The sequence below is a fragment of the Osmerus mordax genome, chromosome 3 (genome assembly GCF_038355195.1).
Source record: "Osmerus mordax isolate fOsmMor3 chromosome 3, fOsmMor3.pri, whole genome shotgun sequence".
NCBI lineage: Eukaryota > Metazoa > Chordata > Actinopteri > Osmeriformes > Osmeridae > Osmerus > Osmerus mordax.
The window spans coordinates 16,547,559-16,561,647 of record NC_090052.1 but is presented as its reverse complement, the minus strand read 5'-3'; the positions used below and the strand labels follow the sequence as shown (position 1 = coordinate 16,561,647).

At 53.1% G+C, this 14,089-nt stretch overlaps 1 protein-coding gene across 1 annotated transcript in view; it reads left to right on the top strand.

The window, feature by feature from the left end:
* The window catches only part of col5a3a (collagen, type V, alpha 3a), a 43,215-nt gene extending 29,862 nt beyond the window's left edge, over positions 1-13,353 (top strand). Inside the window, 35 exon segments of the mRNA XM_067230847.1 lie at positions 117-224; positions 315-368; positions 833-886; positions 979-1,003; positions 1,006-1,086; positions 1,224-1,279; positions 2,956-3,009; positions 3,845-3,916; positions 4,058-4,096; positions 4,381-4,393; positions 4,396-4,487; positions 4,581-4,640; positions 4,750-4,803; positions 5,084-5,089; positions 5,091-5,138; positions 5,434-5,487; positions 5,574-5,613; positions 5,616-5,680; positions 5,852-5,905; positions 6,072-6,124; positions 6,762-6,811; positions 6,814-6,869; positions 7,033-7,060; positions 7,063-7,085; positions 7,200-7,235; positions 7,664-7,718; positions 8,819-8,952; positions 8,954-9,004; positions 9,006-9,126; positions 9,348-9,386; positions 9,389-9,459; positions 9,584-9,652; positions 10,870-11,115; positions 11,370-11,447; positions 11,449-13,353. Coding sequence (XP_067086948.1) covers positions 117-224; positions 315-368; positions 833-886; positions 979-1,003; positions 1,006-1,086; positions 1,224-1,279; positions 2,956-3,009; positions 3,845-3,916; positions 4,058-4,096; positions 4,381-4,393; positions 4,396-4,487; positions 4,581-4,640; positions 4,750-4,803; positions 5,084-5,089; positions 5,091-5,138; positions 5,434-5,487; positions 5,574-5,613; positions 5,616-5,680; positions 5,852-5,905; positions 6,072-6,124; positions 6,762-6,811; positions 6,814-6,869; positions 7,033-7,060; positions 7,063-7,085; positions 7,200-7,235; positions 7,664-7,718; positions 8,819-8,952; positions 8,954-9,004; positions 9,006-9,126; positions 9,348-9,386; positions 9,389-9,459; positions 9,584-9,652; positions 10,870-11,115; positions 11,370-11,447; positions 11,449-11,517 — 2,208 coding nt within the window. The 3' untranslated portion in view covers positions 11,518-13,353.
* Positions 13,354-14,089: the final 736 nt, after the last annotated feature.

The window sequence follows — 14,089 nt, the reverse complement described above, 5'->3', positions numbered from 1 at the left end:
CCCGTCCTCACACTCTGCGGTATCTATGCATCAACATATCGTGGTGCAACGTGGGAATATTTGGAGTGTTGGGCAGCTGTCAGGTTGATTGACGTGTTCCTGTCTGCCCCCCCCAGGGAGAGAAAGGCCCCATCGGGCCGGCGGGCAAGGACGGGGAGCAGGGGCCCCTGGGTCTGCCGGGGGCGGCTGGCCCCGCCGGACCTCCAGGCGAGGATGGAGACAAGGTAGTTGCACTGGAGAGGCACGGCTTGCTCCACGGGGACGTGTGTGTGTGTGTTTCCGCATCTCTGTAACCGTCTTGTGTGTGTCCGCAGGGGGAGACGGGAGGACCAGGCCAGAAGGGAAGCAAAGGAGACAAAGGAGAATCAGTGAGTCGGAACACAACACAGCACTGACACCAGGGCACCAGCAGCCAAGATGGCTCCTAATTGGTTGAAAATGGTTGTGCCCTAACTGTCCTTACAGTACACTGTAAACACAATACAATAAGAACACTCACAGCACTGTAAACTCCCACGAGGGGTTCACCCTTAACGTTTGTGAAAACTGCTTCCATCAAACTGTTTAAGTGGTCTAAGCCATTTCTTTTAGTAAATAAATCATACCGCCTATTCATTGATTCAATTTGTATTTACTTAGGAGATTAGATTACTTAAATTGCTCGATGCAAGCCGTTTCTACAACAGTTCTGAGTGAACCCCTCATCGGTTCACAGTGTAGGCTTGCTGGTAAATGGAGCTTTGGGCATGAAGCTTGTGAGATTTACAGTTGTGAACGTCCCCTCCGTTCCACCCCCCCCCCCCCCCCCCCCCCCCCCCCCCCCCCACTGCAGGGCCCCTCAGGACCCACAGGGGGCCAGGGCCCCGTCGGTCAGCCTGGTTTACCGGTATGTACAAACCCTTAGTGTGTGGGGGCCATGTTGGTGTATGGGTGTTTGTGTACCTGTATTTACGGGGCTGACCTGTGTGTGTGTGTCAGGGTGTGGATGGAGAGTCAGGGCCTCGTGCCAGCAGGGAATGTATGGAGCAAAGGGAGATGAGGGAGCCAGGGGCTTCAAGGGAGCTACCGGGTCCTACTGGACTACAGGTTTGGAGACCACACTACCACCACACAGACACACACACTCAACCACTCACACACACACACACACTAGGCTAACTTGACCTATTCCAAATCAACATAAAGGTCTGATGTAATTCCTCTCCTCCTCTGTGGTTTCATAGGGGAATGCCAGGGGCCCCCAGGGGAGAAGGGGGAAAGTGGACACGTCGGTCTGATGGTGAGTCCTGGACAGTGCCAACAACACACCGTCACCCTTCCTCACACAGTCCAAGTACTTGTACAGTACTTTGCTCACAGCAAGTCACTCCTGACACGCTCGAAATGTCCAACAAGGATGTCCTTGCATCCATGTGAGAAGGCCTTCTGCATTCCACTTGTATGGTGGCTGCCTGCCAGGGCTTATGCAGAGGACATGGAGCATGGCATGACCACTATGGCTGCTGTACAGGGAGCTCGCGTACAGAGAGAAGGATAGAGCGAAAGAGAGAGAAGGAAAGACAGGGGATAGACAGAGAGAGAGAGAGAGAGAGAGAGAGAGAGAGAGAGAGAGAGAGAGAGAGAGAGAGAGAGAGAGAGAGAGAGAGAGAGAGAGAGAGAGTGACAGGGAGGACGCAGTGAAGCGAGAGTGAGGCTTTGCTTCTGAGGAGTCTGGAAGACAGCGTGACAGCTGCTAATCAGATTAGCCCCAGCCTTGGCTGTCTAATGAGCATCCTCCTTTGTGACAGTCATCTCAGAAGGCCGCCAACCATGAAGGCACGCGCAACAAGATTCTCTACAGCCCCTCGCACCGCCAGATTAGGAGGGAAAGCGTCAAAACGGAACAAAAACAAGACAGGAAGGAGTGGGAGAGAGAGAGAGAGAGAGAGAGAGAGAGAGAGAGAGAGAGAGAGGTTGAGAAGAAGAAGAAAAAAAAAACGAGACAGTATGCAAATGTAATAGACAGACACAGAAGAGAGAAACAAAGCAAGAACAATCTCTGAAACAGACGAGAGGGGGAAAAAAGGAGAGAATCGGCAATGCCAAGAGGAGCTCGTGGTCTCTCTGTCCTGGCTCTTTGGGCTGTCTCTCTGTCCTGGCTCTTTGGCTGTCTCTGCGCAGTGTGTCTCCTACCCCACAGAGCACTCACCGGGACATGGGAGCTGTCGAGCTCAGCTGCTAATTCAGACCAAAGCACAGCCGGTGTTTGGATTAATTGCCGCTTCCTCATCACAAGGTTCACAGAGGAGCGCAATCACGCCGGAACATTTCTCGTTTTCCCTGTGGTCGGGCCAATGTGTGCTCCTCTATCTGTGCGGCTTCCGGGCTTCTCATTAATAAGAAGGCAGGGAGGGAGACCGAGAGAGACTCGCAGAGAAAGGGAGGTGGAGAGAGACGGGGAGAGAGGGGGAAATTGAGAAAATCTTTGTCCGTATCATTTCAAGGGTAATGGCCTGTCACAAATGTCTCATCACGTCAATGTAGGAATGATCAGAGACATTCGGCCCCCACGTCCTGATGTACAGTATGACTCGCACTCACCGAAGGAGGTGTTCACGGATCAGCCGTTCTACCTCAAGTGAAGGGTGTGTGTACAGTAGTGCGTATGTGGGGGGTCCAGATGTTGAGCGGTTAGGGAATCGGGCTATTAATCCGAAGGTTGACAGTTCGAATCTGGCTGTGAAAAAATTACGTTGTGTCCTTGGGCAAGGCACTTCACCCTACTTGCCTCGGGGGGAATGTCCCTGTACTTACTGTGAGTCGCTCTGGATAAGAGCGTCTGCTAAATGACTAAATGTAAATGTAAAGGAAACGTATGTCTACTGAATGTCTGTGTGAGAGAGAACATCGAAATAGACACAGTGTCGACAGTCTTCTCAGTGTAAACGAGTGATTAATCCGGTCCTGTCTTTCTAGGGTCCTCCAGGACAGCACGGCCCCCGAGGCCCCCTGGGCCCCAACGGTGGAGAGGTATTCTGAATACACGTCTCCGACGCTACGCAACATAGCACACACACCCCTGAAACGTTGAACACGCCATAGTGTTGCCATATGCTGTTCTACATGCCCCACACCACACACACACACACAACCCCATCCGCCTACATGTCACCTACCCTTTTCTCTCAGCCCCTCTGCTGCTTTTCAGACCTGAATTATTAAGTAGTATTAGAATATAATCCCTCAGAGAGGGTTATATTTACCGCTTTATGAATCATTAAGGCGCAGACTATCATCCCTGAGAGAGAGTTATATTTACCTCTCCTAATGGGCACCTCTCAACATCTCCCACCACTGAATAATTCACCAGCACCACGACAGACAAAGTGGAGATTCGCAACGGGGCCGTGGAAGATCGAGGGCCCCCCGAAGATGGAAGGATCCATAAATGGATTGATACAGGGATGGAGCGAGAGCGGGAAGTGGAGAGGAAAAGGCCCCTGAGTGGATGGGGGGAAAACCCGAGGGGCAGGAGAGGAGAGGAGACGGTTGGACAGCAGTAGTAGAACTCCTCTCCTCTCCACTCACATCTGTTTTGCACTCTGCTCAGGACAGCACTTTCACTGGCTCGCTTATCAACTCGCCGACTGGCATTCACGAAGGACCACAGACACACTCTGTCAACAGAGCAGCTGCTCGACACGACCTCAAAGGGACTGTGAAAGAGCAGTTTGGAAAATCATAACAGACCCACTTTGAGTTTTCTGCCGTCAGAAACAAACCCATAAACCACTTCAGCATGAAAGCCCTTGCTCCTCCTGTTAGAAAGCACTGGGTCAACCTGACATGTTATCTACATTTACAGGGTCCAGCCGGGGTGCCTGGGGGAGTAGGTCAGCCTGGACTCGTTGGTGAAAAGGTAAGGGACTGAGGGAATGTTTACGTCTGTGTTTGTGTGCGTGTGGTTGTGTGTGTGTGTGTGTGGTTGTTTGAGTGTGTGTGTGTTGTGTGTGTGCGTGCGGTGGGAGAAATCTCATATTCTTTGTCCATCGACTCTGTCAGGGTGAGGGATGGAGAGGCTGGTGACCCTGGGCCCGTGGGAGAGTCTGGCAGTGCTGTGAGTCTCCCTGATATATATTTTCTCTCTTAATCTCTCTCTTTCTCTCTCTCTCTCTCTCTCTCTCTCCTCTCTCTCTCTCTCTCTCTCTCTCTCTCTCTCTCTCTCTCTCTCTCTCTCTCTCTCTCTCTCTCTCTCTCTCTCTCTGTCTCTCTCTCGCTCCCTTTCTTGCTCATTGTTTCTCTACCCCCTCTCCACTCTTCCTTTTTCACGATTCGTTGCTACCTCCCTAAACACAGCTCTGGTCCCCCCCCCCCCCTCCCCCCCCCCCCCCCCCCCCGCAGGGTACCAAAGGAGAGCTGGAGAGAAGGGCGACTCCGGCCCTCCTGGGGCGGCCGGGCCCCCAGGAATGAGAGGAATACCAGGGGAGGACGGCGGCAAAGGAAACCTTGTGAGTTGCTCCCTCTCCAGCCATTTGTCCTTGACCTGTTCCTCTGGTGCCCCTGGGGCTCGGTTCTGAACCCCCTCCCCCTGTCCTCCACAGGGCCCTATCGGATTCCCCGGAGACTCGGGACCCCCCGGGAGAAGGCCGGCATCAATGTAAGTTCGTTCAGCCCAGAAATGAGACCCAATTTGTGCTTCAGTGCAGTGCGGAGGTTCCCTAATGCCGCTCGTCCTTCGGTGGCCTTTTCTAACGTCTCTGGTCTTCCCAGGGAGTGACGGTGGACCCCGGCGCTAAGGGAGACAACGGAGATCCGGGGAAAGCAGTGAGTAGGATACAGCACCGGTCCCACTTAACAACCAAATGCAGCAGTTCTTTACCGAGGCAGAGAATGTGAGTGTGAGCGCAGCAACTAGCGTTCTCCAGGCTCCCTCTACAGAGACGCATGCTCAGCCTTTGTTCTTTTGTCACGAGCTAGAGGCTTTACTTATTCATCAATACCGTTGAGCCTCCTTCTCGGTGTCTCTGGGACGGGGGGGGGTGGGGGGGTGGGCGGGGGGGGTTCATTTCCACCTCGTTAACCCTTCTCCTCTCCTCTTCTCCAGGGCCCTCCAAGGAGCCTCTGGAGAACCCGGCCCCCCAGGGCCTCCAGGGCGAAGGGTGAGTCTGATTATCACTTTCTGCGTGTGTGCGTTTGTGTGTGTGTGTGCGGGCAAGTCTGTGTGTGTGTGTATCCGCGAGTGTGCGTCTGGGTGTGCGAGCGGGGCAGGTCTGTGTGTGTGCATACGCTTACGCAGACTCGGATATCTTCAGGGGTTTGATCGACCTCTATTTGTGTAAGCGGGAGAGGAGCAGCATAATGTTTGAAGCAACACACCATTATCACCCCCCCCCCCCCCCGCGCCCCCCCCGGCCACCCCTCCCTCTCACTCTCTTTCTCTCTCACCTTTCCCAGGGTCACCTGGGAGCTGCGGGAAAAGAAGGGAAACAGGGGATGAAGGGAGCGAAGGTAAAGTATAGATTCAATCCGCTTCCCGCATCGGTTTTCCTCTCTGCCCGTTTCCTCTCCCCACCGTTCGATCCTCTGCCCTCCAGGGGGCGATAGGCGCAGAGGGGCTGGTGGGAAAGACGGGCCCAGTGGCCCCCAGGGACAGTCAGGGAAGCCTGGACCAGAGGGCCTTCGAGGGATCCCGGGACCAGCGGTTAGTCCCTCATACTAATGTCAGCAGACAGCTGTGGGCAGCCTGGGGCTGGCTATTACTTACTGGGCCCATCTCTTCATGGCGGCTGATTAGCATGCAATGTACAGTGCAGCTGTTGGTGGTCTGGACCTTCACACGCTGTGTGTTGTATTTACTGTGTTCCATGTCTAGGTGTGAACAAGGGTTAAACGGCCCCCGGGACAGACCGGACCGCCTGGCCCCATGGTACGAACCTGGCACTCATGACATGCACAACTACCCATTACCAAGCAGTCCAATCTGTGACATGTGACAGAGCCCAATGTAACCCGCCCTTGCGTAACCTTTGCCGTGGGGGGGGGGGGGAGTGGGATGTACTGTTGTGAACTGTGAGCATCTCTGTCACACTCAGGGACCCCCAGGATTGCCCGGACTGAAAGGAGACCCTGGAAGGAAAGGCGACAGGTGAGTCACAGCTTCATTTCGACCGTTATTGTGCCAGAGGATTTGTAAGACAGCTCATGGTGGTCTTTAACCCCCCCCCCCCTCACTCTCTCTCTCTCTCTCTCTCTCCTCTCTCTCTCTCTCTCTCTCTCTCTCTCTCTCTCTCTCTCTCCCTCTCGCTCTCTCCCTCTCTCCTATACCCACACTCTTACTCCCCTTCCTTCCTCTTTCTCTTAACCCCACTTTTCTCTCACCCCCCCTCCATCTCTCTCTCTCACCTCCCCTCCATCTCTCTCTCTCACCTCCCCCCTCCATCTCTCTCTCACCCCCCCTCCATCTCTCTCTCTCGCCCCACTCCATCTCTCTCTCTCACCTCCCCCCTCCATCTGTCTCTCTCACCCCCACTCCACTCTCTCTCTCACCCCCCATCCATCTCTCTCTCTCTCACCCCCCCCTCCACCTCTCTCTCTCGCCCCCCCTCCATCTCTCTCTCTCACCTCCCCCCTCCATCTCTCTCTCTCACCTCCCCCCAACTCTCTCTCTCACCCCCCCCCCTCCATCTCTCTTTCTCACCCCCCCCCTCCATCTCTCTCTGACCCCCCCCCCTCCATCTCTCTCTCTCTCCTGACCCCTCTCCGGCTGACTCCACCTCCCTCAGGGGACATGGAGGGCTGATTGGTCTGATTGGGCCTCCAGGAGAGTTTGGAGAGAGGGAGACCGAGGCCTCCCAGGAAACCAGGGCACTCAGGGACCCAAAGGAGACGGGGTACGTACAGCCCACCCAGTGACCTCACATCGACACAAGTTGCATTCAATGTCAACTCAAGTCACGCACGTCGACGCTTCTGTTGACGACTGCGTCTATATCCGTATTCACGTTGGTAGATACTGTACTATCAAGATAGCATGATCTTGTTATTGTCTTGTAGGGTGACGGTGGCCCCCCCGGTCCAATCGGGCCCCGGGACCCCCTGGACTGTCTGTAAGTTGGCCATTCCCCTCATGCTTCCTCTGAGCCTCTGGTTCCATTGTACTTAAGGTTCTGATTACCTATTATCACTCTCATCTCTTCTCTCCTCCCCTTATCCTCTCCTAGGGTTCGGTTGGTCAGAAGGGATCTAAGGGAGATTCGGTAAATCCAGTAATCCTTTTGTAATCCATTGTAATCCATTGTCATTCTGTACTTGCATACACGCACACACAAACACACACACCTGACTACAGCACAACAGCAGCTGTCAGGAACATATGCTGGATGATGGTGTGGTGTATCCCATACATTAGGATAGGCGTAAAATGTTAATCTGTGCGCACAGTATTCAATCTCCTTTGTACAAATCATGCAACTTCAGCATTATACTTGAGCTGTGTCTTTTCCATTGGTATTGTAAGAGGATTTGGTTCCAGTGTGTCAGATTATGAAAACTGCTGGTTTGAGGACTACTGGGTTTGACCAGAGAGTGCTGATGCGGACAACTGCATAATCCTATAAAGTTGAATCCGGATCTGCCAGGTAAAGTGATGTTTGACAAAAGGCTTACCCCTTCTCTGCTCCCCCAGGGTACGATCGGTCTTCGAGGAGACACAGGCCCCATCGGTCCCCCCTGGACCCCCTGTAAGTCCCCCACACCCCTCCAGCCCCCCTATTTTGACGATCTGAAACGCAAGTACCAAACCGCAAAGCGCAAGTAACTTTGTGGGTGGGACTCCGGCTCGGTTGCTATTTTGCCGGCGGATAAATGACTGCGCCTGGCGCAAATATAAAATGGTAGGTCTGAAGTAGCTACATTACTAATGGGTGTGGTTTGGGCGTAACGTGCAATAAACCAATCAGAGCGTCATCTCACATTCCCTTTAAGAGCAGCGCTTGTTCCATGGCGGTTCACAGCCAAGGAGACCGAAGTTCTAGTCAGGGCCGTAACAGATAGACAAGTGACATTGTATGGGAAGGCAGAGCAGTTTTCTCATTGCAACTAAATTGCCCGCTCATGCTGCTCATTCAAATTATTATTCTTATTTTTATATAGCCTACCCTATATTTTATTTTTTAAATTGTTTGGTTCTAGGAATTAGTTTTTACTTAATTTAAGACCCGTATATGTTTATTGTTTGCTCCTTCCTGCCACAGTAAATTCCGTGTTTGTGTAACATAGGCTACATGGCGAATAAACCGAATTCTGATTCTGATGGAGATGGGAGAAGAAACCCGGTTAAACAGGAGTGGGAGAAAATTGGCACAATTGTTACAAATCATGTTCACATACATAGAGATTTCTCATGAAAATCTTTTTATATTCATTGAAGAAATGTAACACGCCATAAATCAAACAATGTAACGTAGCTTCGCAGAAAGAAGACCCTGGCCATTGACTTTAGACCACGTTTTTCCTGGTCAGTGGTGGAATTGTTTTTTGGAAACCGCAAAATAGCACCAGGGAACGTTTGCGGCGGAATACGCCTCCCTTTTTCGCTGAACCGCCCACGGGAGCGCAAGGTCATTTCGACGTGCGTCTGTGGAGGGAAAAGTCAGCTTTGCGTCGAGTGCAAACTAGGAATGATACTTGCGTCGTTGACAAAGTCAATTGCCGCTGGGTGCAAGATCGGGCCCCAGATCTCTCTGTCTCCCCTTCCCCCTCCTGCTCCTCTGCCCTGGGTAACCCCTGTGCTCCCCATCCCCTCCCTCCCCCCTCCCTACCCCCACTCCCTCCCCCCCAGGGCAATGCTGCTTCCATGGTGCAGCCCTACCCATCCGGGAGGGCAGGAGGCAGAGGAGAAGGCACTCGGGCCGCTCCAGAGGAGGAGCGGCGCCCGCGGAGGAGGAGGAGGGGGCCCGGAGGTAGCAGGAGGAGCCCATTGCAGGGAGACCAGCCCCTGGAGGACGCCGAGGGCATGGAGGAGGTTCTTCGCCTCCCTCACCTCCATGAAGAACGAGGTGGATCAGATGAGGAAGCCCCTGGGCACCTTCGAGAGCCCCGCCCGCACCTGCAAGGAGCTCATGATGGTCCAGCCGGACTTCAAAGACGGTCAGCGGCAACTTAACCGCATCAAACCTTTGGGATATTGCCATTTTAGGATTTGATCTTGAGGACTCCGTATATTCGATCATATTTATGCCTCTTTCAACCAGGCGGCTTTTCCACTGAATCCTCCTGTCATTGCAATCTCATCGCCTGTAGGGTAATGTCTGTTGTCACTCGATATCTCGTCCCTGATAGGCCATTCTCCTCTGTCTGCCCTTCTCCAGGTGAGTATTGGATCGACCCAAACCAAGGCTGTCACAGGGACTCATCAAGGTTTACTGTAACTTCACTGCCGAGGGTGAGACCTGTATCTACCCAGACAAGAGGATTGAAACGGTGAGTCTCCTGCCTGTCAGCTCCCGTCAAGCTGCACGTTCCGACCCCCCCTGACCTCCCCAGAGCCCAGCGCTCATGCCAGTGTCGGAAAGAGGGACTGACTCCTTTTCCCCCTCGTGTTCAGGTCAAACTGGCAGCCTGGAACAAAGAGAAGCCAGGAAGCTGGTACAGCCAGTACAGAAAAGGAAAACAGGTAACAGCCTTGGGGGTGGTGTGTGTGTGGGTGGGGGGCGGGGAGGGGGGGGGGGGGGGCGTGGGGGGGATCGGCCCCCTGCCATTAATCTCAAGGTCCTCCAAATGTCAGACGGCCTTTTTCAGCTAGATTACTCATCTTAATTGAGTGCCTTTGGATAATGTTCAGGCGTATGATTGAGTAGGGGTGCACAGTGGCAGCGCATGTGTGTGTGTGCGTACGTGGGTGCGTGCGTGTTTGCTCAGTTACGTTATGAAGTTAGTCATTCTGCCAACAGGGTAATTAAGCACTAATATATGTCCTCATGTATGAGCTCTGAGATTGTGTGTGGTGTGTGCTGTCATGGTGAAGATGAGTCATCCAAAGCCATTGGCAGTGGGGTGTCATTGGCTGTCATTCACATCAGCTAAATAGGAGCAGGGCCCTTTCATGTGCACCTGATCAGACAGGACTGACAATCACACAGAGCAGCCGACACAATAGCGACAGACTCGCTCACTTAGACTTAAGAATTTGTATTCTTCTCTCAACTTTTCTCCCTCCGTTTCTCTCCCTCTCTCTCCTCCTCCCTCCCTCTATCTCCCTCTCCCTCTGTGTTCTCTCCCTCTCTCTCTCTGTCTCTCTCTCTCTCTCTCTCTCCCCTCCGTTTCCCTCTCTCTCTCTCTCTCTCTCTCTCTCTCTCTCTCTCTCTCTCTCTCTCTCTCTCTCTCTCTCGCTCTCTCCTGCTCCCACCCTCTCTCTCCCTCTCCCTCCGTTTCTCTCTCTCTCTCCCTCCCTCTCGCTATCTCCCCCTCCCTCCCTCTCCCTCCGTTTCTCTCCCTCTCTCTCGTGCTCTCCCCCTCCCTCCCTCTCTCTCCTCCTCCCTCCCCTGCTCCCTTGTCCACACTCTCTGGGCGAATTAGAGTAACCTTAACTGTCCTCCCCTCCCTCCTACATATATTCATGGAACACGGACAGTGAAATTCGGAGACAAGAGAGGAGCTTCATAAAAGTACAATAGGTGTAAGCCTGCTCCTCGTCCCCTTATCAGCTTCATAACTCAGTCCCAGGCCGCATCACCATTCTCCCTCCGTCCGCTGTGTTCAGCTCTCAAGTCATCCCTCCTGATTGGAGCCGTCGCAGTCCGCGCATCGAGGTCGAAGTTCGCGCGTCCGGTGCCGGCTGCACTGTACGTCACTGAGAGGAACTTTGCCGTCTGTGTCTTTGTGCCGTCTCAGTTCTCCTACAGTGACTCCGATGGGAACCCCGTCCACGTGGTGCAGCTGACCTTCCTGAAGCTGCTGAGTGCCCCCCTGCCCCCCACTGCCAAGCAGACCTTCACTTACACCTGCCAGAACTCTGCCGGCTGGTTCGACAGCACCACCCGCAGTCACCAGCGTGCTCTCCGTTTCCGGGGGGGCAACGACGAGGAGATGACCCAGGCCAAGACGCCCTTCATCCAGCCGCTGCATGACGGCTGCCAGGTGAGTGACAGGCAGGAGCTGGGGGCTCCGAGAGGAATTAGCCTTAAGGAGGCCGAGGTGCTTCAACTGTTGTCGGCTGCTGCAGCAGCGAGACCTAGCAGATGGTATCGGTCAGATCAGTGACCTACTCACATCTAAATGTGCATTACAGCTCAGGAGGAGAGTTAACATCTGTGCTGTGTGTGTCCCCTCTCTCTCTCTCTCTCTCTCTCTCTCTCTCTCTCTCTGTCTCTCTCTCTCTCTGTCTCTCTCAGTATCGCAAGGGTCAGGAGAGGACAGTCCTGGAGATCAGCTCGCCCTCAGCAGAGCTGCTCCCCATCAAAGATGTTGCCCCCGTCAGACTTTGGAAATAGCAACCAGAAGTTTGGCTTTGAAGTCGGCCGAGTCTGTTTCAGCGGTTAACACGGTCGTACCCACAAAGACATGGCCCGCACGACAAGGTTACCAACCAATGAGACTGGACTTCACCGTTGCCACAAGCAATATTTATTATATATGTTCGTCGTGTATGTGGTGGGTTTGTGGTATTTTTCGTGAGACTCTCATGCAGCCGATTGGATGGGAGTGTCCATGACATTGAGAACAATGTCAAGCACAGGACAAAAGCCAAGAGGAACAAAACAAGCTGTTCAAAAAGGGAAATCTTCCGAAAAGATATATTCCAATCTTTTTCCATCCTTTTCTTTTCGCCACTTTTAAATCCCGTTGTTCAGTTCACTAGAAGTAGGAACTAGCACCACATGAACATGACCAACAACAACAAAAAGAAGATTGAACCCCTCCCATTTGGGGCGTGGCTTGTCTTTCATCTGTGGTGTCAGTCACCTGAACAGTCGGATCCCAGCTCTTCCATTCAAACTCGGCGCAACCTGGGGGATCGACATAAAATGGAGAGATTTGCAGGAAGCACTCTCACGCTCATTTGCATATTCCAGTTTGAGCAGAATGACAAGAGCCGGGCTGCGTTGCTATCTGCTTTAGCATGTTAATTCTGTATCTGAAGATGTATCTCATTTCAACGGTGCCGCATGTTCCATTTTTTTGCTCGCCTCTACCCTTCAGCTGCAGTTTTAATACTAATTACCTCGATTGGTATTCTGTACACGTGTTCCCATGTATTGAGCCTTACAGTTGCTTGAATGAATGGGGTTGTTTTCTTCATCCGACTGGTTTAATCCACAGGCAGGACTGCATGCATTTTATCCCTCCCTTTTTTTTTCTCACCCGCGGTGTGCGTCCACCTCGCAGCTTTGTTGTCCTTGTGCCCCGGCCTCAGTAGCGGGGCCGGGGCTCTTAAAGACTAAATGAGATTCAGACCATGTTCTGAACCGAATGACCGCAACGTGTTTACGGTTACGGTGATCCGTTAGACTGTGCCAAGGCACGCTTCTACTTTAATCGCTTTTAAGTATCTTTTCGAACATTAGAATCTCGATCTCCACCTCAGCCCTACATCCGTACAGTCCCAGTACAGTTCTTGTTGTGGATGTGTTTGTCATTTTGATCATGTCATGTTTGTTTTCCGATGTATGTTTTGCTCGTCGGTGGTGCTAAAGAACGTGTTATGTCCGCGTGTCCAAAGAAGCATGATGAGGGACACGTGAGTTATTGGTGCTTAAAACAGCAGTGCATGCTGAGACAGGGGTGCGTGTTGCGCGCACGCTCTAAGCTGCAGAACGGCCTTCCTGCCTGCAGCACCCCTGGGATGGTTTGTGGAGGTGTTTGGGTCGAAAGAAACGCCATTGGCCTTTACTGTTCCTAGTAGTAGCGCCTTCACACACTGTCTTCATGGGATCTCGACAACCTACGCAACCACCTCATCCCCCAGTCTGCGTCACTTAGCAATGTACTCCTCTCACTCTTTTCAGTAGTATTTAAACAATTCAGTTATTAAAAATCCTCCACCCCCAGTCCCGCCATTCCCCGTGTATAGTGTAACGTCATACTGATTTTTATATACTGTACAGATATAAGTACTTGAGTCGGAGTGATAACAGTCTGTGGCCTTCCATGAAAAAACAATGTGGTTGTGAAAAGTGAATAAAGACGATGAAAAACCGGTTGGGTTGGTCTGCCAGGCTGTGCTTTGGAGCTGAGGTGCTCTGAGAGCAGCCTGTCTGTTAGGTCCACTCTGGCCCTAATGGACAAACAAGCCTCTTCATTATCAGCGGTGCTGCGACATTCACTCACAGAGGAGAGGACGCAATCAACATCCCCGCACGGACGATGTAATCAACTCTCATCCGTTCCCCAGTTCATTTGTTTCAATTAGCTAGTGTTTCCCTCCTCGAGGGGGGGGGGGAGGGAAGGGAAGGGAAGGGAGGGAGGGAAGTGGGGGGGAGGGGGATATGTTTAGGATAAGGAACACTGCCGCAGGAAAGGTGGCTCGTTCTCCGGAGATGGACGGACCGCCAGACGAAGCCGACGGCGTGAGAGATGGAGGGACGGTGGAGCGGCGTGCTCGTCCTTCGAGACGTGCCGACGAACACGGCTGCTTCTTCCGGCTCCTGTCGTCTGGTCCCGTGACCACAGCCCCCCCCCCCCCCTCTCTTTACACCTTCTCCCTCTTTATGCCGTCACTAAAACGCCTTTTCCCCGCTTGTCCTCCATCACCACACCTGTCTCACCCCCCCTCCCCCCCTCCCCCCCTCCCCCCCTTGTTCTGCCCCCCTCTCCCTCTACAGCATCTCTCGCTATTTCTCTCTCTCTTTTGCTCCCTCCCCCACAACAAACATCTACGTGTCATTCGCACAACGCACGAGCGCGCCGCTGCGCGCACACCCACACACTCATTCGGTCTCGCGTCAAAGTCCAGTCCGATAGGTTCCCCCGTGGGAGATATTCCTCAAGGTTAGCGTCAATAGCAGAATAACGGTTGTGTATTTGTCGCCTTTGTGCTCTCTTCCGACTCGATGGAACTTGAACCGACGCGTCAGCTCTTGACGAGGAAAGGTCATCCCTCGCCGCTGCCTCG